Below are 26,308 nucleotides of genomic sequence, written 5' to 3' on the forward strand. Positions count from 1 at the left end.
GGGCCCGGGAAAGGGCCCGGGAAGGGCCCGGGAAGGGCCCGGGAAGGGCCCGGGGAAGGGCCCGGGAAAGGGCCCGGGAAGGGCCCGGGAAGGGCGCGGGAAAGGCGCGGGAAGGGCCCGGGGAAGGGCCGGGGAAGAGCCCGGGAAGGGCCCGGGGAAGGGCCCGAGAAGGGCCCGGGGAAGGCCCGGGAAGGCCCGGGAAAGGCCCGGGGAAGGGCCCGGGGAAGGCCCGGCTGAGGCCGGCGCGGCGGCTGAGGGAACCTCCAGGCCGCCCTCACTCCTGCCGGCGCTCCGCTGCTTTTTTAATCAGCTCCTTAACGTGTCCGCGTGCTTCAAACATCTCACCTCGGTAGCCGGCAGGAATATTTGTCGTCTCTCTTTTCCCAGTCTTTTCAGAAGTGACACCTCACTGCAGCGCTATTAAACCACTGAAAAAAAATGACAGAGAGTTGTGGGCAGGAGCAGACACGGTGGATAACGACGGTCATTATGAGCACAGCTCTGCAGGTAGGACACCCCTTGCCAAGGCCAGCATCTGACTCACTAGGAAAGGCTGAAAGAATTTCCTATATTCTGCATATGGAAATATTTTATTCAGTGTCAATGAATACACTTTTTTTCTGGATAAACCGGATATTAGTCTGAAGCTGCTTCTATTACAATACTGGTTATTTTTGTGTCCAACTGTATTTTCTCCTAGCTACTTCCATATGTTTGGTATTCTTGCTACCTGCTAGTCTGAGTTACACTGCTTTAGGATATTCTCCTGACTCATCGTTTTTGCACTGCACTTGATGCCTCTTTCAGTTTGCACTATCAATAGTTCCATCAGAAATGGTGCTGAATTTTCTGAATTTCTCTCTAAATACTTTGATTTTTCCTATACAGTATCAACATGGGGGTAGACAATTACTCAGTACATAACTCAGTTTAAAATACTCAGTCTTACAGTTACTAATATATATTTTTGTCTGTTAATATCAGAAGCCTTGACATGATCCCAAGTAAAGCAAAAGGGTATGTCAAGGAGCAGGTAATTAGCTTCTGCAGCTGAGGCCAATTTCATGCCAGCTGGCAGGAATTTAGAAGCAAGAGAGCTTTGATTCACAAGCAAGGATGTCTTACGCTAGCTTGGCTGACAAGGTTATAACCCCATCTCCACTGTGTAAATGGGTAAACCACATTGAAGTAATTCCTGAATTGTCTGTTTAAAGCCTATACTTACTTGCCTGCTCATTTTAGAATTTACAGGCTGTAAACTGTGCACGTTTGTGCCATAATATGGTGGCAGGTAATGGATGGCAGTGAATTTCATTAGCTGTACCTGTATAACTCACTCCTACCCCCAGCTCTACTCAAAACTACTGCTCTTAGTAAGACTTCCTCATAAGCAAGCAATGGAGGTAACTGAATACAGATCCAAGCTGGCTTTTTGTCACAGTACATGTCACAGTTGAGACAGCCACAACACCATACCATTTCAGAAACCTTTAAGCATTCACCCAAACAGAGGAACACTGTACCACATCAGAAGGCTTTAGGTGTCTGCTCATAGAGAGCAACATCACTTGAGAAGGCTGTAAGCTCTGCCCTTCCTGTTCTTTGTCCCAGCCTTTTCTACCCTCATGTTGATGCAGTGCCCCTGTCTGCCCTCTGTTCCCTTTGGTGGCTGCTCAGTGCCCCTGGTCACTCCCTGGCTCATTGCTGTCAGTGCTGCTCACCTGCTGCTCACAGCTGAGCCCACTGGGGATGAGGCTTGGCCCAGCCCCACTCCCAATTATCACAAACTGTGTACTTACAGCTTTTCTGTATCAGTTTTGGTTATGAGCTATTATTTTCATATAGATGTTATTTATATTTGTACATTAAATAATTCAGCAGTGGCTTTGAAGCTGAGATTATTATTATTATTTTTTTTACAAAATGTAGCTAAACCTTACAAGCAGTTGCCACTGAGTGTACCCTTTCCAGACCAATTGAAAGCGTGACATTTCTGGTTAATGTCCCCTTCAAGGTTCACTTGCAATCCAGATTTTCTGTTGTACTCTTCCACTAAATCATGGCACTTCCCTATGTAAGCAGGCTGGCTGTGTTTTGGATGGGTAGGTTAAAGAACATGTTATTAGCTAAAATGTCTCAGTGATTTAACCTTTACTGTATATGTGTTCGTGCAGTTTCTGTGGAACATACTGCAGAAATGCTTTTTGCAGGCTAAAAAATACATCCAAACACATTCCAGTCTGTAGATGATTATGCTGCACAGTGCAATGTTCTAGTTTTCCTGTGTGGATTGCATTCTGTCAAAAAGCTTTAAAGAAAATCATGTCCCATACAGAATTTCTGAATGATTTTCCAGCTGAGATGCTAACATCTGTGAAAATAATGCAGCCTAATTAACCAGAGTCATAGAAACACACTATATGATCCTCACTTATGCAAAACTGCTTTTAGCATATCTTTTCAAAACAGAATGTAAAATGTTTGACCTTCTTTATGCATTATGCAAGAGTTTCATAAGACAAACTGAACATACACATACAGAATTGTTATTCAGTGTTTGTAACTTCCAATCAAATACTCTAAAATTGATCAGGTTTAACATTTTAGTACTTTTGAAAATTTTAAGTGGAATGAAAAATAATTTTTGAACAACAGTGCCAAAGGTCTATCTACAGTGGTGCAGCTGATGATTTAAGAATATTCTAACCTGTTGGCCAAAAACTTTTCAAAATAACCTTTTAAAATTTATTTAGGATCATGAAATTTCTACAGTTCTACAGAGGCAGCAACACCGAGTTCGATATTCAGAATCAGTGGAAACTGGATCTGTGATTTTTCCTCTTTCTGGTACAGTACTTTAAAGTTTATGCTTTTAAATCATAAAATCCAAAGAAGTACAGAGTCAGGCCAGTCATTGAATTGTGGGCTACACTAAACTGAATAAAATCTATCTTGTTGGGATGTTGTGCAGTAGTGGAAGGATCTGTGCTATGATTGTGGGTAAATCAGAGGATGAAACAGATAATGTTGGGGATTAAACACTATAATTGTTTTGGGTTTTTTTGGACATACAGAACATCTACATGAGATTTGGTGATCATCAGCTGAACTGCTCAGTAAATTTCTGTTATAACTGAGCAAACATGCTAAATGCCACTAACATGTAAACTGCCGTCAAGATCTTTAGTATAAGCGATTGTAAATGTAAGAGTGAACCAACACCTTTGGCTTTCAACTTCCAAGTTGAATTTGCACAGCTGGTGGTAGCAGAGGAGGTGAGGAAAGGATTAAGTGGATTTGATTAGGAAATCACTGCAACTGTAAACATGAAATAGCCGTTTTCCCTTTTTAGCACAGAAGATGTTCTAGACACGTAGATGAGATATTTCCGTTTTCCTGAACTTTAAGGACTAGCACATGTTGAGATAGACTTCTGTATGCTCAGGTGTTAACTCTCCTAAACTCAACCTTCTTTACTTTCCCTTTCAGAACAACTTAAGTTGACAGAGCTGTAAGTTCATTTTTCATGGGAGACAGTTTAGCTAACTTTTAAGATTTTACAACTGTTTATTTAATTTAGAAACAGGCCTTCCTGAGCTTTTCAGTCAGCCTTTGCATTTGCCTCAACTTCATTCCATTATAGCAGTTGCTTGTTCCTGAAGCATGTGTTTTCAAAGGCACAGCTGTGTCTACTTTGAGAAGATGTAATAGCTAGTGGGTTTTTGATGTTGTGGTAGAAAAATAACCTGAGATATTTGTAGTCTTATCTTAAAACTATTAGTCATCACTGGCCAAATCTCCCTATCAGAGATGTGGAAATTCATTCATGCTCTGTTCCATTGTGTTTCAAACGAATGGTTGCTTTAAGAATTGTGCTTCCTGGTTTGTGGTGAGAACTTAATCCTGTTACTGCCATGACCTTTACACTGACAGCAGTTTCTTCAATAGGCATTGCATTTATGCTGTCAGACACTCAAGACTTGCTTAGGACAGGGGAAGAAGAGTTTTCCAAAAGAATTCAGAAGTTCATAAACATCCATCGGAACAGCTTTTTGGTTTTGTCAGCTGCTCTTCATGGACCAGAAGAATGGAGTGTCATGTTCAGGATTCAGAAAAGGTATGATTTCAACATCAAACTGAACTTTATATTGCTAGGAAGAAATGAAATAGCAGTCTTGGATTTGGAAATATTATTTTAGGAATAAACAGGACAAGAGGCAATGGACAGAAACTGATGCACAGAAAGTTCCACCTGAACACGAGGAAGAAGTTCTTTACTCTAAGGGTAAATGAGCACTGCAGCAGATTGCCCAGATTGCCCAGTGGAGTCTCCCTCACTGGAGATATTCCAACCATCTGGATGAAATCCTGTGCAGTGTGCTCTGGGATGACCCTGCTTAAGCAGGGAGGTTGGAGTTGACACACTATGGTTCTTTCCAATCTTACCCTTTGTGAATTATTTCAGGAATACACAAATTTATTTATTTATTTTACTAATGGACTGTTAAAAATTATTTAAAGTATTTGTTTATTAATAGCAAATAAAAAGAATACCAACTGAATCAATCTGACATATCATAGGTAACAAAAGAGGATGTTCCTCAAAACATAGCAAATAACATTCCTTTCAATCATTTTATGGCTATTTAATATAATTATTTTAAAATTTTTCTCTTGAATTGGAAAATTAGACAACTTTCTTAGCTCTATAACCATATTTTCATTGTCATTTTCAAAACAGAGCAGGTAAGTTTATGTAATGAGAAAAAGCTTTATTGTAAAGTACGGATTTTTTACCAGCTTTTAAAATGTTTACTTGGAACAGCATCTGTTAACACTGTGCTACAACAATTAAATAATCGATGTTATTTTACACTGAAAGTATAAAATTATATTAAAATTGGTTTGTTTAAAATTTTTATCTCTGATTTCTAATGAAGTCTGAAAACTTGCATATTTTAGTACAGACCAGCTGACAACAGTGATCAGACTAGCTCCATGCTTGTTGTCAGAACTATTTTCTTGTAGGTACAGTAGCCCTAACTGCAGTTGATTGTCACTCTTGGCCTCAAAAAAGCAGCTATTCTAATGAAGTCTTTGATCTCTACCTCCTTAAGTAACTAGCACCAGTTCCATTAAATCCTGGGCATACTGCCAAATGCTGATGAATAAAGAATGTATGAGATTAAATGTAAGAAATCTATTATCTGTTTGGGAAAATGTATATTTTCATGAGAGGTTTTAAAAGTCAAGCCACCACTCAGCAAGACCATGTTATTCAGGTGATGGCAGTGCTAATTCTCAATCTACTTGAACAATGGGTTTTGTACACATGCTGATCACTAAAATGTGATGGTTTGGAACTGTATTCCATTTGGCAAGTCAGTAATTTTATTAAAATAATTTTTTTTTTCATTGCAAGCAATATCTAATTGATGTTGACAAGGGACAATTATATATATAAATATATATATTTAAATGCATGTGCTTTTTTTACTACCTGGCAGCTTGAAGTTCTGCTTCTGTTTTTAAATCACTGACTGAGCTTGTACTGGTGGGGTTGAAACTTGTGCCATGTTCTTTGGAACTACAAGCCACTTGTTTGATTTGTTAAAAAACAAAGCCCCTTAGTATAGTCAGGTTGTCTTCTATTACTGCTTCTTTCCACTTATCTATGGTTTTGCTGCAGTTGGGGATGTGTTATTTTTTATTAACAAGAAAATTACAGGATTCTTGTTAACAACATGAACACTTTATGTAGAGTTGTGTATAGCATGGGGGAAGTGGGAGAAAAGTAGTGTTTATCATCACAGCTTAAATAAGCATTCCACAAATAACCTTAGTACACCTATCTGTATGCTAAGTTTTAAATACCTTGGAGGAAAGGCCAGACGTTTTCAAATGACCAGTATTCTGTCCATACAACACTAAATTTAGACCTGCTGTTACTGGAAGCAAAACTGTTTATAGAAATAGATTTTCTTGGATCTAGGTAAGTACATGTAATTGTTTCTTTGTTGCACATAAGCAAAGTTCATTCATGCTTTGTTAAGCCCATTCTAGTATGAGCAAAATTGCATCAATTTATTTCCCTAATCTCAAAATGTAAATCCAGCCCTTGTTCCTACATCACATTTTAGCAAAACTCACCAGGGACCCAAGTGTCTATGCTTAGAGGACAGTTCCTGTAACATTTATTTTTGCTAATTAGAAGCAAGGGCAGACAAGTTCATATGAGATACCTTACCAGCAGGAGGTCTTAATGTGAATGACTCCAAGTCATCAGACAGATTGCAGGGAAGAACAGGTGGCAGGCACAAGGAGAGATCACAGGGGACTATGCAACTGAGCAGCTGGGCACTTCATCCGCATTATTTAAATTCATTTTGGTTTTTTAAAATTCCTCATTCTTTGTTGTGAAGTCGTTCTCCTGTTTTAGCTCTATGACAGAAAGCAGCAAAGGTAACGTCATTGTTACAACACACTTAAAGTGCAATTCTTAGGGAGAGGCTCTGTGTTTGCCTAAGCTTTGATGTCTCTCCTCCACAATCTCACTGAAAAATAACTCATGCTACTATTTTAAATCTTTAGATCCCCTTCTCAAGAATGAATGCATATTAATAACACTATTTATAGAAATAATTCATTTTAGGTTAAAGTATTAAGTGAACAAGTCTTTACATTAAAGTAGTGGAATTATCCCATTATTTTAATCATGTCTGGAATACAGGTTGTTTTATTTATAGTACACTACAAAGATTTCATTCAAATTCTGAAGTATTTTTACCAGTGTTTTTAGATACTTTGCTGTGTTCTGCCACAGCTATAAAAACAACCCAAATATTTTTTACTGCCACTGAGAAGAGTCTTCAGCAATATCACAGAAGAGGGTTTAGCTCTCTTTGAATGTACACATGCTTAAGAAGTGCTGATTGATTGTTGAAGAGACCTAAATAAAGAAATGAGCCCTTCCAAATCCCACCTAAATAAGTGGTACGGAAATGGGACAGATGGCTTTACAAACAGCGTGAATGCTGCACTTGCCTTTCAGAATAAAAGCAGCCTTCCCTGTAAGTAAAACTGCACACAAAAAAGCTGTTTACTTCATGTGGGAATGCTGTTTGTGTTTTATGGCATAAAAAATTAAATACATATCCTAGAAGTAACCTTTTTTTTTTTTTTTGATGTGCAGATTCCTGGGCAGTAATTTACGTGTAATTCCAGTTCATAATCCTGCTGAAACTGTTAAATTAATGCTAACTATGGCTAAGGTAAGTTCACTTGCATACACTTAAAAACATTAGTGTATTACTCAGGAAAAGCCAAGAATTATAAAATACTTGGTTTTCCTTAATGGAACTTCTGAGGTTATACTGACCACACCATTAATACACTAAGGTAGGACTTGTACTCTGATGCATTAGCTGAGTCTTTAAACTACTGCTAAAGGTAACTTAATAGCTCTTAATAGCATTTAAGAAAAGAAATTAGATATCTAAGAGCTTGTTTGGCACCTATTTACCATTGTTAAGTTGGGATGTCTTCACTTACTGTTAACTCCTGTTGAAATACTATCACCTCTGTGTACAACATTCCTGAACACCTACTTGAGAACACATGATTCAAATTTCACTGCTAAATAATTTTGCATTTCCACTATTGGAAAAATAAATGTTGAATATTCTATTACTTGAAAGTCACTGTATTCTAGTCATATTATTTTTCTTTTCTCTAAGGTAACTTCCAAGCCACAGGCAGATGATACTCGTTGCAAAATAGAAATGACAAAAGCCCAAATAATAGAAAAAAGTCCAGTTTGGAAAATGCTTCAGGAGTACCAATCGCACTGTAATTAACTTAGTATTTGGTTTTTTATTCATAAATAGAGTGGCTACATTTTAAACAAAATATAGCATGTTCCTAAAAATATAGTTACATTTCAAAAGACTACATACAACATATGTATTTGGCATGAAAATTTGTATTAAATAGCTATAGAGTGAAAAATACCATACTTGATACCAAATGTGCTTTCCAGGGAGGGAAAAAAAGTGGTTTAGCTGTACTATAGGAAAGTCATCATTTTTTTAACTTGGTTCTGACCTTAGAGTCTCATCTTTTTATTAATAACTCCCCCAAAAAAATACTATATCTTAAGGAAAGCTGTACGATTAAAGATAAGGATGATCAAAACAATTCAAAAATACAGGTATCCCTAAAAACAGCAGCTGTACGTGTGCAACCTTACACTGTTTTTTAAACATAAGTGTTACCTGTTATGCTGCTAAATTCTAAATCTCATTTGGCTCGAAGTTGATGTGTTTTTCTTTAAATCTGGTTTCCTTTGCCAGAGTGTTTTTACTATCTATAGATACTATATTCTATAATGTTATCTATCCGTACCTTACAGTCCTGTCTGCAAATAGAGAAGCTTGTTTGTCAACATGAAAATGTGCTAATAAAAATATCTTTTGCTTAAACAGGGCTTTTTAATTAATGGTTCTTCAATCACTTGATAAAAATCGTTGTAATTCACAACACCAGTGAGCAACTATTACCCAACAAATGCTGAAAGTTTAAAAAAATAAATGCCTAACCATACCTCCTTGCCACAGAGAAGAATACACCTGGGTTTTTTTTAGTTTCTAAACTTAAGAAAAAGCATCAAATTCTGAAGAGGAGTAAACAGACCATATCTGCAAATCACATGCAACAAGAGCAAAAGTAAATAAAAAAGAACAGCAACAAGGCTTCATTAAGAGCAGCATTTGCAGTTCTTCTGGAGGCCACTCTAAATTGCTCTTCTTTAAAGGGCCATAGCCTCCCTTGCAACTGAAGTCTCATAGTCCAAATGATCTTGTCAGGAATATGTTAATCCAAACACTTCAGCTGCCTTAACTGTTTTCATCCATTACAGCCTTTGTTTTCACTTCAATGAGTTCTTCTACCCGAGCTAGAACACTTTCTATTAAGTCAAATGTGAAGAGAGCTGAGTGTAAAACCTGAAATGACAGGAAAGATTAGTGTTATTTTTATTGGATATTTTTTACCCATTTTACATTTACTTGTTTCCACATTGGGAAAAAAAAAACGTCAGTACTTCTAAGTGACTGAAGTGCAAACTCACTTGAAGCTGCATTCCAGTAGTCATGGCAGGCATCTTTTCCCCACTAACAGTTACAGAGCAAATTGTGTTAGAACTTTGTGCCTCTGTAGAAAAAAACGTGAAGAAACCAACATGACCCTCAGAATTAAAAGAATATTTAAAATATCATTTCATGACAGTAATTGTTAAGAACAGAAATCTAGGGATTGACAAAACACATGACAGAGGGTGCTGAACCTTAAGAGGAAGACTGAGTTGGATGATATCTTTATATAACACAAATGCCTACATTAGTAAACAGACAAGATCTGCAACTGGAACTAATTTTATAGAGCTCACATGCTCTTTAAAAGGAAAAATAAAATGTTATCTGGCCCAGTTTTGATACATTTTTAGTATTTCCACATCCAAGGAGATAGGAGGACTTTCTTTAGCTTGACTTAATGAATCCAGACATTAAATACTTATTTTATCAAGAAAAGGCTGCAGGCTTCTCTGTTTCAGACAGATTACTTGCAGCAGGCTAAATTACAAGGACAGGTCTGAAAAATAAGGGGAAAACCTCTTACATTCAGATCACATATTTGAAATTCAATGTAATGCTTACAAAGATTAAACACAAAGGACAAAAGCTAAACCATTTACTATTATAAGTTAGATGTTCTTTCCCAAACTCAAATTTCTTAATACTTTGTCAAAGGCTAGAGAACTATAAGAGGGACTTAAGAAAAAGCTTCCTGATTGATTTTGAAGGATTCCCTTTAGAGAGATATCCACAGGTTGTCTTGATAAAAAGTCCCCTTACTTGCCTCATAAGTACATAGTTTGCAACAGAAGAGGATAAGACTAGGGGCAAAAAGCTGTATTGACATTTTTAGTAGCAGACACAAATTCCTTGGGCTATCTTAATTATACTGGAGATCACAAGGAACAGAGGATCTGACATACAGAGAGATTGCCTAAAGCAGCTCTTGTGCCCTGTGCAATGTGTCTGCTTAACCCAGAGCAGAATCTGATTCTGTGTGTCAGATTTAAAAAATATAATGTATTTTAAAAAATGAATGTAATGCTTTAGGCTTTAGAGAGCATTGTGACTTATTTCTTCTCTTGTTAACCCTCCCACACCTGGTATGCAATCTAAGGGTTATGTATTCAGAGAAACTTAGTTTCTCCTTTGTAACATTAAAATCAAAAGTATAAATGCAGAACAAGTTCTGAAGGTCTTCATGTGACTGTTTGATCAGTTTTCCATAAAATTTACAAGTGTGGTGACAGATAAGTTCAGAAATTAGGAATAGTGGCAACAGTTAAATAAAAGCTGATCTATGCAGCATTCACCAGTTCCTCGTTTCCAAAGGATTACCAAAGTTTCTAGATATGAACAAAGCTAAGAAGAAAAAAAAAACAAAAACTGACCTTTTCTGTTTTCTTTCTTATTTTTAATTTCTGCTTCATAATGTGCTTTTGACATATTGAGTCCTACACGCAGCGGTTTTAAGAAATTCTGCTCTATCTTGCCAAGTGTGGTCCATATACCAGTCTAGTCAAACAGAACAGAGAAGGTTACAAAACAGTTTCAATGAAGCATTGCAATACGAAGCTTTTGAGCACAAGTTTTTTGACTAGTTTTTATAACATAACACTTCTGTAGTGGGAGGAAAAGAGAAAAAAAAAATTCAGTGTCTTGCATTTAAGCATGAACAGCATTGTGATGGATATTTCAGCTCCTCTTCCTCTCCCCTACATTATTTGTTGATTGGCCAATGAAGCAGTCAAAAAAAAGATGAAGAGGGAGGGAGGAACATAGTGTGTAGGCTGCTAACTACAGCAAGTAAATGGCAGTTGTAGGCTCCTCTCAGATAATTCAGCAGTAAAACACAACAAATACTTAAATTAACATTCCTGAATAACACTGAATTGCAATGCCAAATGAAAGTTGTGATAAATATCATACTTCCCAATTGTCTAGATTGCATTTTAAAAGCATTGTAGGAACGTTACTGGATATGGATATGCTACTCTCCCATCCTTCAGCACAGTAGCCACACTGACAACAAAATCCCCCCCCCAGCTGGATATGGGCAGAAAGAAGGAGTTTACAGTAATGGTGTTCAGGAAGCAGGAGGTACAAGGAAAAGATGCTCAAAACCAAGGCTGTTCAGGCTTACAGAGAGAAAACAAGCTGCTACAGAAGCAAACAAATACACAGCAGCCTTTGTGTCTTTGGATACAGGAGCCATTTATACAACTCTTTTCTTCAGGCAGTATCCTCAAAGGGCAGAATAAGGACAATAAAAAAAATAATTTTCAATTTTAAATACGGTGAATCCACTGTGGATTGTGGAAAATTTCACCAAATTACAGTTAACAGTTGAAAAAAGAACAGTAATTGCTTCCACCAGAATGTGGCTTTAAAAAGGAATTTTCTAGAAAAATACTTATTTTTAAACTTAATAATGAAAATGCTTACTACACAGCAATCAAAATATCTGAAGTGACATGGAAGGAGGCATTTTCTTTCTGCCTCACTTGCACTGTATGAAGAGAGACAGGGAAGAAGTCAAGAAGAACTGACAGAGGCTAAATTTAAGGGGAAATCTTCAGAAGATGTGATGCTATTTTTTCCTCAAACTGTATGGACATTCTTTTTGCCAGGTACTAGACAGCACTGTTAGAGCAGCTGAGAGCTACTGCATGTAGTTTTTTATTAATAATAAAAGAGGAATTCTTACTTTTCTTACAAAGCTATGTATTTACATGTAATTGAGGAGACGATTATGAGTACTTAAATAGCAATCACCCCTTAAATATGACAAAGAGATACAGCCTACCACAATTAATTACATAAACAGTAAATTAGAAATGCACCCACTGAAAGCTATTTTTGCTTTTCATTTTCATTACTGTTTCGGCAATCAATACTAGTTATTTTACTGTTATTCTAATCAGATTAGTAACATTATTGGGCACTTAAAAAATTTACTCCTAGATCTCAAATTAGTCTAAAAGTAGATCCGATTTTTTTTCTGTACTTTAGAAGCCAGAAAATGATATTATTGTATTATTATTGCTATAAAGATGTCCAGTTGGTAGTTTGAGGGATACCAGTAAATAAATAAGCAAAAATTTTTTTGTGTGGGAATACTTGTTGGGTGATTTTCTGATGACATACTCCATGATGTGATTTTCTGGTGACATACTCCATGGTTATGAAGATAGATCATAGTTCAACAGGCAGAGTAAGAAGATTAGTTTGTTCATAGGAACAGTATATATGGAAACAAATTCATCAAAACAAAGGAACATATCACATTTTTCCTAATGTCTTAATAAAAGCATCACTTCTGGGGAACTAATCATTCCAAAGAAAAATGCAAAACACATGTGTTTTGAATGAAGGATAACACTGTTCATGTGAATCCACCTCTCAGCTAATCAATAATTTTCAAATAAAATAGTACATACTTGATTGTCACTTTCACAATCCTTAATGACTAAGTATCTCAGCAGATTCAGTGATGCCATAATCCTGTGAATTAAAAACATACAGATACCTATTACCAGGATCATAATTTTAATTGTCCATTAGCCAGACAGGCTGGAGTAGATGCTGGAGTATCCATTTGTACAGAAAGCAACCACCCATCTGTTGAGCAGTACAGCTCCACCTAGAGCACCAGTGTGTAGTGATGCCATACAACAGTTCACACTTTGCAAGCAAAACTGAAACTGTCATCAGATTGCAGAAGGCTGGTGATTGTGAGGGAAAGAGTCCCCTCCAGAGACAGAACCTTATCACAGAATTTATAATATGTATCACTGGTGATCCGAAGTTGATTCGAAACTAGTGTGACAATTTTCTTTATTACTGGACTGAATTTTTACTTTGAGCATGCTTTTTAAATTTTTTTTTTTTGCTTTACCATACTTTTGAGCAGAGATTATTAATTTTTGTTTTCCAGACACCAAATACAGTTAACCATTATACTTCTGAGCTCTTTTAAGCAGGTATGTGTCCATCTGGACATTATCTCCCCACTGATTTACAAGCCCAAGCATCATTATATTACTTATACAGGAAGACCTACCCTATATACACAAGATATTTTCAGACACATTTCAGTTATTTTTTTATTTTTTAATTATTATTAAATTAGAACATCAATTATTTACTGTTCAGGTGGATCTGTAATCCTACTCATGAGATAATCTGTGAAACTGCCTCAAAGATGCCTTGCATCGTAGGTTGCATCCAATTATCATTCCCCTGTATCATATTAGACCCACACCACATTGCTTTTATTCCTTCAACTGCTTCTGCAGAGAGCTGACAAACCATACATTCCTGAGGAAATAATGCTTTACCATTAGTTATGTAATTTCACATCTGAATTCTTACATCCCTGGGGAATGGAGGAGGAAATCCTCTTTTATTGTTAAAAATTAATGTAATGGCATTGTGACACTCTTCTATGCAGAGCTGGTTAAAATAAGTGACCATTTCCATTTTTAGTTCCAAAATCCTAAAATACATTGATGTTGTCACCTCATTAATTACATGACAGCATACATCATTGTAGTAAGGTAGTTTAAAGTCTTCTTTAATAATGAAGGAAGAAGAAGAGCTTTTAATTGTGATTACAACTCACCTGTCTGAGTTTTGCAGAAGATCAGTCTCAGCACCTTCTGGAAGTGAAAGTACTAAATCTAGAAGGGAGATCAGATGATGTCCTGTAAACCAAATGTTGTCATACTCCTTCTAAAATAAAATACAAAAAAATTCAGCTGAGTGCAAAATTTAGGTCTTAAATACTGTAACAATAACTTGCATAAAACAGAAAAGTTAAAAAAAAAACTCAAACACTGTAAGAAATATTTTCTAATATTGACCTGTGAGTGAAGTACACAAATCAGCCTCTTCATATTTTAAAAGTTTTTGTCTTTTTGACAGCCAGGAAAGAAATGGAAGAAATGTAGTAAGAGAATTCTGATGCTGCATAGTAAAAAGTTAGTAATTTATTTTTAATTAATTTTCCCAACTTTCTGGTATAATTATTATAAAATATGAGATTAAAATAGCTTTGATCTAGGCCAGCCCTTCCCCTAATGGATGTATCACTTGCAAAGCACTCAAAATAAAATGCTGACTGTCATCATAAAAGCAAAGAAAGAATTATTAATTCTATCTGAACTGTAATATTTGAATTATATCTTAAAAATGAGGAACTGAGGGGGTAAAAGAATATACTGAGCAATCCCACTTTAGGAAAGAAATGTATTTTCAAGCACAGAAAAGGTAGTAACTTCTTAGAAAAATACAATTAAGATAGTGCAATTAAAAATACAACTGTAAAATTATAACCTAAATATGCATAGACAGAAAAAGCCAAAGTAATGTTTTTAATAAAATTTTCTAATCTTATGTGTCTTTTCAAAGTGGATTTTTTTAATGTATCACTCAAAGTTTAAGTTGTAGACATTTTATCAATATCGTACTGACAGAATTTTGAGAAGACAACTTGGTTTGTATTGGTAACAGCCTCACCGTTAATGCTAAGTGAATCTGATCTTTTATATTTTTAATAATGTATCCTTCCACACCAGCATGGTTGCTTGTCTTCAGTAAACACCTTCAAACAAACAAAACAAAGATATAATCTCTTTAAAGCTGCCACAGAGTTCGCTCAAAACTTAGGTAACATTCGCTAAGTGGTAAAACTCCCACAGAAGAACAGTATGACTATGTAACATTTAAATAAGACAGCTAATTTTAAATGAGGTGACTGAAATTCATTATTTATTCAAACATTAATATAGTAAAATTAACGTGGCTTATCAGATAGAAATTCTGTCAGAGATCAACATATGGATGCAATTAGGCTGCACTAGGGCTGATATTACACAATCTACAGAAACCTGGATGCATACCTGAATAATGTGTATTTTCCCTCTGTATCAAACTTGTCTATTAACAACTGCAAAATATTTAAACTCTTCTTTCTCTAAAGAAAACAGAGATGTTTATCAGATGAATTAAAAAAAAATTAATTCAGCATTCAGAATCCAACTGATTCTGTAGGCCACTTAACATACCATGTGCTCCATGGGACACAGGGTCATAATTTTCACCAAATCCTGCAGTGAAAGAAAGGAAATACAATTTATAATTACATACAGATTATTATGTTATATCACATTGACTAAAATCTACTCAAGACTTTAAAAAAAACAAATCAAACAAAAAACCCACAGCACACTTGGGAATGTCCAGGGAATAGAAGATTCTCATCAGAGAAATTCATGCTTGCTTCAGCAGTCCAAATCCCAGGGCTGATCTGCAAGAGCACTACTCTTGTCCTGCTGCTTCCAGGTAAAAATGCAGCCAAGCAGAAGTTTGGCAAGGAGGAGACAAAAACAAGCAAGTACCACCTTTCAACTAAGATCTGTGCCCACCTGCTTCAGTGACCTGTACATACACTGGGTGTATTTTAATTGTCACTGGAACTTCATGCTGCTGCAGGTAGAAAAGACAATCAATTCTGTATAGCAAGACACAGAAGGTTTCAATTTAACAGCATGGCTGTATACAGGTCCAGTAAGATGCCCTCTTCTCTGTTGCCCTGATTCTTAATATTTTCTAAAGCCTTCTGAGTTTACATTCTTGTAGAGAACTTTCTCACACAACTTTCTGTAAACAATCTATTGTTTACCATTCCTCCACAGAGGCGGAGAAATTTGATGTACTAGTAGTTTGTCCAATGTCATTGGAGAGGTGGCACATTCACCCTCCAATCCACTGTCACTTTTGGAAAAGTATAATTGCTGGAGTCAAAATAAACTTCCTATTTTTCACCTTTGCAATAGCAGCGGCTCGCATTGTGCTTTCACACGTCCTATAGTGACACTTCTCAAACACCTAGAGGACAGCTAGGTATTCCTAACCAAACTTTTAGGTTCTTTCTAATCAAACTTTGAGGAGTCCTGTACACTGTTTCTTATTACCTGAGGTACATTAATAAAGTCTCTGAATTCTAAATAGTGATGCAGAAGGCTGTTATCTTCCATTCTCAATAAACAGCTCTCAAACAGATCCTGCAGGTGTGGAAAAGAAAAGGAAGATATCAACAGTATGTACGTATACAGGACATGAACTTATCAGCTTAACAAAAACAGCCTTCACTCATAAATACTCATTCAGATATTGCAAATTCCAAGCAGCTGCATTTATAAGTGATAGCTGTAATTTAAACATTTACACAGAACTGTAAAGTTCAGTAGATACAGGTATTTGTAAGACTGAAGCATACTTAATTAAGCCTCAAATTATTTCTGGAACTATCATCTGGAACTATCAGTTATACCTCTCTAAGAAGGAGAAACAAAAATGTTACTATTCCTTACACTGAAAAAATAAAACATCCTAACATTGAAAATTTAATTTAAAAAAACAACTTACTAGTCCTTTAGATAATACAGATTCTTCTGTTCTAGAAAAAAAATCAGATTTAAATTGTGAATTAAAAAGATAGTTGATATTTCCAAAGAAATAGTAGAACAGATGTCAACAAGAACTTGTCCCTCAACAATTTTCATTCCATTTTTAAAATATAGAATCTTTATTACTCTTCCCAAAGATTTTTAGAATAAACTTGCTGATGAGAAATTGAACATTAGGCTCATCTCTTCACAGTCAAAAATTACTTTTTTCCCCTCAGTATTTATACATGCTCAAAAGCAGTGTCATCTCCCACAGGTACTGAGACGTTGATTACCAAAGAAAATGAAATGGTAAGCAGTCAGAATAGGAAACTTGCCTTCCACAGCAGTGCTAGGGGCTATTTGGTAACACTGCTGCTTATGGAAAGTGAAATAATAACAATATATAGTCAAGTTTGGTTTCCTTTAGAAAGCCTGACCTTTAATAATTTTGCATATCATGTCAGAATGCATTCAAATAAATATTTTCACAATAGCTGCCTTTGGTAATAATTGTTATAGAAGGGCAAGTAAGTATACACTGTAATTATTCTGCATGTGTTTACCAATTTTACATGTTCATAATAAAGTTTCTAAAAATGGTATCACAATACAAGATGAAAACAATACATAAGTGTTTAGACAACTTCTGCTTCTTAATACGAGACGCCATCTTACAGCGAAACTTGTATTTTAATGTTCCAACTTATAAACCTCCTCTGAATCTATATTTCAAATTTGTTTTTATGCATTACTGTAAAAGATCACACTATCTAGACCCGCAAATTCTACAAACCCTACCTTTTCAGCAGCATTTCAATATGTGTCATATTGCACAGCAGAAGGTATGAAGGACTAGAAGAGAAGAATCCAGCTACATTAAACTGCATAAGCCATATACATTTGCACATAATTCATATATTTGACAGGATTCATATTCTTTTAAAAAACTAAAATCTCATTCTAAAATTATTGTTTTTTAAATAGACAAAAAAATTTAAGTCAAATCACTGTCAAGAACTCTTATAGGGAAACTGTCTATAGATATGTAAATGAACAATTAATACAGCATGTGACTAATCACAGTTTCTTTTAAAGGACAGCTTATCTAAAATTAAACTACACTAGATTAATCTGCAGGAGTATGTTCTTTATATAACATAAGTTACATAAAATATAAATGCATAAATACTGACATAAAATTACTACTACTGAAATGCAGTTTTCATTCATAACTATTCACAAATAAAGTTCTCTTCCACTCAGAAAGAATCTTCAAAGTACAGACTTACAATAAGCAAGAAAGAATGATTCTTACCTAAAAACCACTGGAAAGCATTCAACACCAAAATGCTGAACAAACACCAGATACGACAAACTCGCCAAAGAATCAGCAGAATTCTTTTGCTCTATGTCTGCAAACTCCTGATTCTCCCAGTGTGGACTTTTGCCTTTATGATGTACAAACACTAATGGTATCAATTCTCCTATATTCCACAAAATGTCCTAAAAAATAAAAACAGATTTCCTATAGTTGCCTCTAAAATAACTGTATGCCAACTCAGTTTTAAAGCTCTAACTGTATTTACATACATTCTCTTGTACAGCATGCATATAAATTAATGTAAATGTTACGTTTGTAATATATAAATTAATATACATATGTGGGATTTATGATATATGCACAAACACACACAAAAATCTGGAGGAAAAATAACTAGTGTTAGAAAAACATTACTAAGATAGCAAAGTCAAAGACACAAAAGTTAGCAAAAGAGGATGAAGACCATCTGCAAACTCCTAGTTCAGTTTCCTTATCCTCAGTGAGTAACAGCAGATTCATGAAAACATTATGTTACAAAATCTCAGTGTTTTTCAGATCACAGAATACTCAGTATTTTGTTTTTTTCCTCACTAATCAATGTGGAACACAATTTTTAGCTGCAAAAGGCAAGCCCTGATTTCAAGATAGATTTGCTTTGTATGGCCTTTCTTTCCCATGATGCACAACACAGGGAACACCTGACATTTGTACATCAGAAATACTACAGTGGTTACCCTCTCACGCCCTTCACGTGGCTTAGGACATAGTGTGACTCCTCTTGTACATGTTACAGAGAAATGGGGAGATCAAGGTCAGCTCACTATTCTGGAGTTGTCCAAACCCAACATCCAGGAAGGCACATTTTAGAAAATTAGCATTATGCAAGATGTAATACAGTCTAAGCATGACTTGCTGACCTTAGCTTCAGCTCTTACTACTTAAAGCTATAAATAAAAACATGGTTTCAGACTGTGCCCAACAGGATATAACTTACACAGCCCATTAAGTCACCTCACTAACCAATACAGAAATCAAAATGAGCACTAGAACAAGTTAGAGGTAGTTGTGAACTAGACCACTGGTTCTGCACACATTTAATTCATTTCCACTGCACTCACTATAATTTCAGTTGCAAAATGCCGAAAAGGATGTTCTTCAATGCCCTCAAGTTGTTCAAGCTGAGCTGTCAATAGTGGGTATTTCAGGCTTCTCATACAGCTGAAAAAGAAAGGGGTGGAATAAATCACCAATACAGTCATAAATACAGACTGTGATAGCGTCACTGATGACCAAGAATAATGCCTATATTCATATCAGCTGCTGCTATTCAAGGTATTCCAAGGAGAATAAAAAAAATAAAACCCCAACATCTCCTCTAGAAGCATTACTTAGACTTCACCTCCAGACTATGATTATTCTCACTGTTGGAAATTTGAGGAACAGAGGAATACCAACTCAGCTTCACAATGCAGCAGCTAATAGTTCTTTACCATTTCCCTCTACTAAACAGAATGCATAAATATATAAGATCTATTTAGGGGTTCTTTGTCAAAATACCACATTAGTTAGATATATGTTGGCAGCATTATAAAACTCTAAAAGATTATTTATTTGCTGCCTATATAATAAATGCCTACTATTCATTTTGTTAAGTTAGAGGAATATATAGCACAGACATAAAACGCTCACAATTTTATTAATTCTTCTTTCAGCTCCACATCATTGTATTCTGATGACTTTTCTATATTTTTAACAACTTCATTCACAAAAGGTTTAGCAAAGTCCACCACTGCATTACAACATTGACAGAGACCAAGTTTATCTTCTTCTATTTGTTGTTTTGTGTAAGGTACAGGTAAGGGAGAGAGCTGATTCATAATCATGGCCAATGACAAACCCACTGAGTAGGCCTTCTTGTTCTGAAGTTTCAAAAGCACTGGGGAAAGAAAACAAAAAAGAGGAAAAGAAGAGAGAACATTTTGAGGCATTAAGTTATCACTTACTTAGTAGAGGAAAACATGAAGAAAAATAATATGACTAGGTAAGGAAACATTTTGTTTTCAGGGAAGAAGAGCGACTGATACCTGAAATCACATGAGCAAATCCAGCAAGATTAAACACAATCACCTGGTTTAATACACTGTAGTTAACATGGCCAGGTATTTGCAAATAACAAATATTAAATCTGTCCTGCATTTTAATGTTCTTCCTTTCTCCACAGCACCAGGATTAGGACTGAAAAAAAATCTGTTTTCTAGAACTGGGCTAAGTAAAATGATACATATCTGACCAGGAAAATGCATTTGTTACTTGACTCCTGTGCTTACCAAAACCAGAGACAATAGCCCAGCTTTTCTGCTGAGAACTGACTCTGGTTTTTACTCCATGGCAAAAATAACAGACACTCTCCCAGGCTGAGGAAGGAGAACAAGAGGCTCTCCACTTTAACTGAACCCAGTGAAGACTAATTGCAGATTGGCTACCCAAAAAAACACGCATTTCTCTTGTTAAATTCTAATCTAATACAATAACATATCCTGGAGATTGTTACAATCAGACTTCAATTTGATACACAATACTTAATTTCCTCTCATATAACAAAACAGAAACTACTGCTTGTTACCCACTTAGAGAGTGGCCACACACAACATTTTAAATTTTCATATGTAGGCCAGAATAACACTCACCCCCTCACCAATAAAGTATTTCAACATGCTTCAATCAAAATTACAATTTTATACTACAAAAACATAGAATTGCATATTTTAAAAATCAAATCATGAAGAATTTAACAAATCCATGTGATTTCCTATTTCTGCAACAACAGTAGGAGTGCTTTACACCTCTAAATAAAACTGTCATAGGACCACATTCTTGTAAATGATTAAAAAAATAGCTGAACACTGCTTTTTCAACTACTGCTATTAGTTCTATCAGAAATGTTTTTTTAACAGGCCAATATAAGCATGAAATTTATGCCTTGTGTTATGTTGCAGAATATAATGGACAGTAAAGCTTTGTCATGATGGATTGATTCTGAAACCATTCCAGCAAAGGCTAAAATAAAATGATAAATAAATGAGAAAATAATTTAATTCAGAAATCACAAAATAAACTTAATCCCACCTGTCTGCAAAGGCTGAAGCAATAACATGACAGTTTGACACACTTGCTCTCCAGAGGTCTGCTCAATCTGCTCAAGTAAACCCAAAAAAAGTTCCTTTGGATTGCAAAGCTGCAAGAGAGGAACAATTCGTATTTTTAAATAATCATGGTCGTAATAAAAAAAAATAAATCACATGCAATACAGAAGTTCCTGAATGTCAAGAGAGAAGATCTGAACATCCAAGATTAGATTTAAGAAAACAAATATGAAACCATAAGTACATGCCTACAATTAACATCTACTGTAGAGCATACCTGTATGTACACTTTCATATGAGCTGAAAACATATAATCATAAAAACTGACACTAAACCTGATTTTAATAGGCTGTAAAAACCTCAGAGTACCTTTGCAAATTGATCTTCAGGAGCAAAGAGAGAAGTAGAATTTGAGTCGGAATTTAACTCAAGCTATAAAGTTTGCAAGTTGGTTTTGAAGTGCATAAATGAAAGAGAATAAGTTTTTACAGGTTAAAATATTTTTCTGCTTCTACTCCATCAGAATCATCAGGTAATGATTCTCATTTGAGGAAGGGTGAATAAGACTTTTCCAAGTGAATCACCGAAAAGAGAACAATAAATACTATTCAGACAGAGATAAGTGGAAAATGGCAAGGTCTTGCAGAACAGTTTTGAAACAACTAAAGAGAGAACATGAACAGAGAGACCTTGAATTAGATACTAGAAAACACATTTAGCAACATACTGTAAGTTTTACTCAAGCTAGCTAACTCAGATTAAATTGTGTCCTTCAGATTAATTTAGCTCATTTTCATGTGAAAAACATACCTCTGAGGCTGAGCCTACCAATTCCAAACAAAGAGCCCTACCCACTGAACACACACCATGCATAGAATTCTCTGTACCTTTCAATTGAGGTGAGGGAATGTTAAACTAAGAGCAGCTTACCCAAGTAGTGATGTAGATATTATGCAAATATTGTCAGAATCAAATTGTATAAATGTGTAACTGCCTTTGGTGTACTATCTTCATGGATTAATGATCTAGCATCCCTTTTTGTGCAGAACTTCCCTAACATTATTGTATCATAATCATGTACCATACCTGTGCCAACTGATCTAGTATCCTCAGGCAGTGTTCTCGCTTATCATCTTCTTGTTTGTATATAAAAATACATCTAACAAGAGGAGAAATGAGATTCCAACCCATATTCTTGATGATAACCTAAAAACCAGATATTGAAGAATAAACCAAAGCTGGATGTCTTCTAAACCCAGAAAGATTGTGTATATGAAGACCAAAGACAACAACAGATCAGTGTCCTGGACAGTAACCATTACAGTTGCTATCACTGAATATTTAGCAACTGTTACCATAATTTGACACACACTCTTTTCTGTCCCCATACCTATAAACACAGATGCATGTTTTGTATAGTTTTCTTCTAATTATTAACATACCAATATATACTTTTAAACATGCATGACAATACATTTAAAATGGGACTGAGCAGAGGAGTTCTGCTGAAAGAACACTTGAAAAAATTATTCATTAAGGGATTTAGATTTTCAGTTGTTACTCTAAACTCACAAAATTCAAAACCAGATTGTGAAACCCATGTAACAGATTCTGAACTCCATGCAACATTGCTAAAATATTCTGCCCCTGCCTTTCTTTCTGAATTTCCTATTTATCTCTCTCAGTTTGGTATATTGTCCCAGCATCCCTAATGCCCACAGACATCAGTATTTCAGATTAGCATCAGCCTAGTTGGCTCCTACAGTCGGCCAATATTATTATATCCATTTGTGGTAGGCTGTCCCCCAAGAGCAACTAAGCACCCCTAAGCTGCTTGCTTGCTCTTGTCCCTCAGTGGGAATAGTGGTGAGAATCAAAAGGGCAAAACAGAGGAACTCTGAAGATAATAAAGTAATAAAGTAATAAGTGAAAGACAAAAGACAGCAGAGCATGATGGAGAATGATGCAGATCAACTCCCACAATGAGACCAATGCCCAGCCAGCCTCCAAACAACAGCTACTTCGGAATGGGTCCCCAACCACGTCTTTACTGCTGAGCACAATGTTGTATGCTGTGGAGTATCTCACTGCTTTGGGTCAGCTGTCCCAGCTGTGTCTCCTCCCAAATTCCCTGCTTACTGGGAGCAGAGTTAGAAAGGGAGAAGGCCTTGATGCTGCACAAGTATTGATCAGCAGTAGTTGAAACACTGATGTATTATCAGTACCTTTTTGGTCACAAATCTAAAACACAGCACTATGCAGTGTGCCATGATGAAAGCCAACTCCATGCCAGCCAGACCTAGTACACCATCTGAAATCCCCATCCTGTGGAAGTGGGACATGCCACTTTCTCCTAATTATGCTTTTCTACTTCCTTTTCTCTTTGCTTCACTCACAGAAGAGTTATTAATGGTTTTGTTAAGATTACCGTGACTTGGGTTTCTGTAAGATACCTGAATACAGAATAATGGGCACTTAACACAGGGCAACTTATTAGCTACTCTTATGTACAGCCTTGTTCCACAGAGAAAGTAGCTTTCCCCTCTTAATTAGCAGTGCAAACTTAAACTCACCTTGTTTTTCTCATTTTGAATTACTTCTAATAACTGAGCTGCATATCCATCTTCCAAACATTTCTGACCTGCTACCTGAAACAGATTGAAATCTTCTCCTTTGAAATCAGCTTCTTCCAGAATTTGCTAGAAAGAAAATATGAATGTTTAACCTCATACTTAGCAAAGTCAATTAAGAAATAAGAAAATCCATGCTTTCATTTCAAAATTAGATGTAATATCATTGTAACTTCTATACATTTTTAACTTACTAAAAAAGCTACCAAGTTACTACAGAAGACAAGGCAGTATTTCAATAGCACTAAGTCTACATTACAGCTTGCTGTTTGGAAGATGTGTTTTCTACAACTACCAGCTTTTGTTCCTAGGTACACACCTCCTTCTCCAAGAAGCAGAAATAATCAAGCATCTTGGGATAAGCACCACAGAGAAGGCAATGAAACATGGAGGCTCAACTTAGCTGTTCCATGAAGAGTTCTACTAACAGTGGACTTGTTTTTTGAGGTCATTTTGGTTTTAATTCTAATATATGAAAAGAAACTCGCACTACTGACACTTGTTACTTCTAAGGAAGGAAAACTACTTACACATCTTTGTATTATGTCTTGAAGTTCATCAACTGCCATTTTAGTTTGACTGTGTTCTTCCAGCATGAAAATTTATTATAAATTAAAGAGGGCAGTATTATATTACACGGATTTAAAACAGAGGCTGAAAAATAATCACATTATCAAAAAAAAAAAGTTAATGGGGGAACAAGAACAATCTAGACAAATATAAAGACTACATAATTAGCAAATAAGGGAAAATTCATTTTTACTAAGTGTATGCTATATTATTCTACTCCCCATATTAGCAGGAAACAGTATTACAGACAGGAAACAACATGCATTCTATGTACAGGGAAATAATTTTTCAAGTACTATCTGGGTCATCTTAAGAAGTGTGAAGGTTTCAGTGACTACTGCAGGCACAGACATGGAAAACTGCAGCTAACACAGAGCAAGTCTGGGCTCACTGCATGCCAAGGAGGCACACCCATGACACACTACATTTTCTGTGCCTATTCTGACCAGAGGAGCTTCTGCTCAGCCCTGACTGGAACACACTAACCCGATATCTGGTATGTGAAGGCACTGATTCAAACACCATGCCTGTTTATATCAACAGTCCAGTGAAGATTACATATGCAGTTTCACTTATTTCTTTCTAGTGTCTAGGTGGGACTAGTGCAGTGACTTTTTACCTCTAGGTATTAAAATTTAAAACTTTCTTGCTAAAAACAACAAAGTTATACACTTGAGTAATGTCAAGTATGTACCAAGTTTTATGTAGCCAGGCTCATGAATTAAAAATGCAATCAAGCCTGGTTATCCCATGTGATATATCATAGCAGCAGTCATAATCTTTATGGTTTTAAGTAATGCCATGGACCTAAACCTGGTTATATTATCACTATGATTGTCAATTACCCCTACACCTGGTTAATTAGGCAACTATTCATCAAAACAGGCATCTCCATGCAATGTCCTGAGCCTTTCTTCTTAGTTTTACCTAAAGTGGTGGGTTGACGCTGGCCAATTGCCAGCACACCTAAATGAGACAACACACAGATAATGAACCTATCTAGACGCTCACAAGAGGCGACAACTCACAAAAGCTTAAAAGGCATCTGTGTATGACCTTCTTTATTCAAAGAATAAACAACTCACTTCCTATTCTTCAGGGCCCATTCTGACACCTGTATGTCACTGAAACCTATCCTTTCTAGCCTGTCATTTTAACCAGATCATTACCACATACTTTCTTACCACATCTTGTACTATTTAAACTCTTCATTTTACAGACTATTACTAATCCCGCCAAAACAATTTAACATACTTTCGAACAGCAGCCCTCAGTAACTTGACAATGTACTTACAGCCTTGAAACGCGTCCCAGGCACCCACCGTGTTGCATGGATTTGCTGGCTGAGCTCGCAGATGGTCTCCGGCCTTAATACTTAATCCGGCTTCCAAGTGAATCTTTTAGGAGGTTTCAGCGGCAAGTGAGCAGCGTCTGACTCATGTGAAACGTTCTATTAATACTCACCAAACTCTCTTCTAATAAACAGATACCCCAGCCCCTTCTCTGGGCGGTACAACAGCCAGGATGGGACGAAAAGGCTGCCAGCTAAAGCCTGTAACACACGGCTGAATTACAAACCACAAGGGCACGGCACCGCCTGTGCTCAGCTCAGCTCAGCCCCTGCCAGAGGAAGCCCTCAGCCCGGCGCTGCCGCCTCTCCCGGCCCCGCCCCGGGTGAGAGGTCGGCGGGCGGAGCGGCGCTGACGGCGATGATGGCGGCCGCGGCGGGCAAGTCCCGCCGGCGGCGCGCAGGTGGGCGCCGGGGTCCGCGCGCCAGCCCCGCTCCCCCCGGCTGCGCTTTGGGCTCTCCCTGTGCCCGCAGGCCGGCACGGCGGCGGTGTCGCCCAAGCCGCCGTGCGGAGGGGAGCGCGGGCCGGCCGTGGTCGGCTCTGCGGGGCTCTGCCGGGCCGGGTGCGGGGCCGCGATGAGCGGTGCGCCGGACGGGGCGAGGCGGGACCCGCCGTGCCCTCGGGCTGTGAGGGGCCGGGGCGGCGGCTCTGAGCATCGGGGACGGGCTGTGGCGGCGGTCGTGCCGTCAGAGCGCCGAGCCCTGCCCGCG

At 36.9% G+C, this 26,308-nt stretch overlaps 3 protein-coding genes across 9 annotated transcripts in view; 2 read left to right on the forward strand and 1 right to left on the reverse strand.

The window, feature by feature from the left end:
- The first annotated feature begins 92 nt into the window (after positions 1 to 92).
- Positions 93 to 24,127, forward strand: C8H1orf146 (chromosome 8 C1orf146 homolog). Of its 2 annotated transcripts, none has more exons than XM_021526324.4 (5): positions 93 to 507; positions 2,754 to 2,847; positions 3,949 to 4,117; positions 7,193 to 7,271; positions 7,737 to 8,479. In XM_021526324.4, exons 1-5 carry the CDS (start codon positions 439 to 441, stop codon positions 7,854 to 7,856), a joined length of 531 nt encoding a protein of 176 aa, XP_021381999.1. In that variant the 5' UTR covers positions 93 to 438; the 3' UTR covers positions 7,857 to 8,479. The 2 variants fall into 2 exon arrangements, with proteins under 2 accessions (XP_021381999.1, XP_077641571.1); XM_077785445.2 differs by lacking the exon at positions 7,737 to 8,479 and adding an exon at positions 23,991 to 24,127 and having other exon boundaries at positions 94 to 507.
- Positions 8,468 to 25,920, reverse strand: GLMN (glomulin, FKBP associated protein). 5 transcript variants are annotated; one of them, XM_077785443.2, is made up of 19 exons: positions 25,544 to 25,920; positions 24,210 to 24,333; positions 23,623 to 23,748; positions 22,136 to 22,255; positions 21,033 to 21,141; positions 19,596 to 19,842; positions 19,025 to 19,124; positions 17,901 to 18,088; positions 17,384 to 17,437; positions 16,563 to 16,593; positions 16,109 to 16,198; positions 15,200 to 15,241; positions 15,035 to 15,108; positions 14,652 to 14,736; positions 13,756 to 13,865; positions 12,572 to 12,635; positions 10,523 to 10,646; positions 9,128 to 9,210; positions 8,468 to 9,002 (listed from the first exon to the last, which is right to left on the reverse strand). In XM_077785443.2, the coding sequence occupies exons 2-19, from the start codon at positions 24,273 to 24,275 to the stop codon at positions 8,895 to 8,897; spliced, it is 1,821 nt and encodes a 606-aa protein (XP_077641569.1). In that variant the 5' UTR covers positions 24,276 to 24,333; positions 25,544 to 25,920; the 3' UTR covers positions 8,468 to 8,894. The 5 variants fall into 5 exon arrangements, with proteins under 5 accessions (XP_077641569.1, XP_085442573.1, XP_085442572.1 ...); XM_085586447.1 differs by having other exon boundaries at positions 13,756 to 13,862; positions 25,572 to 25,917; XM_085586446.1 differs by having other exon boundaries at positions 13,756 to 13,862; positions 25,544 to 25,917.
- A 20-nt stretch (positions 25,921 to 25,940) lies between these two features.
- RPAP2 (RNA polymerase II associated protein 2) overlaps positions 25,941 to 26,308 on the forward strand; it is a 34,829-nt gene continuing 34,461 nt past the window's right edge. For both annotated transcript variants that reach the window (XM_021526252.4, XM_021526262.3), the window contains exon 1: positions 25,941 to 26,001. In XM_021526252.4, coding sequence (XP_021381927.2) covers positions 25,959 to 26,001 — 43 coding nt within the window. In that variant the 5' untranslated portion in view covers positions 25,941 to 25,958. The remainder of the gene's footprint in view (positions 26,002 to 26,308) is intronic.

The sequence above is a fragment of the Lonchura striata genome, chromosome 8 (assembly GCF_050655825.1).
Source record: "Lonchura striata isolate lonStrDom1 chromosome 8, ASM5065582v1, whole genome shotgun sequence".
NCBI lineage: Eukaryota > Metazoa > Chordata > Aves > Passeriformes > Estrildidae > Lonchura > Lonchura striata.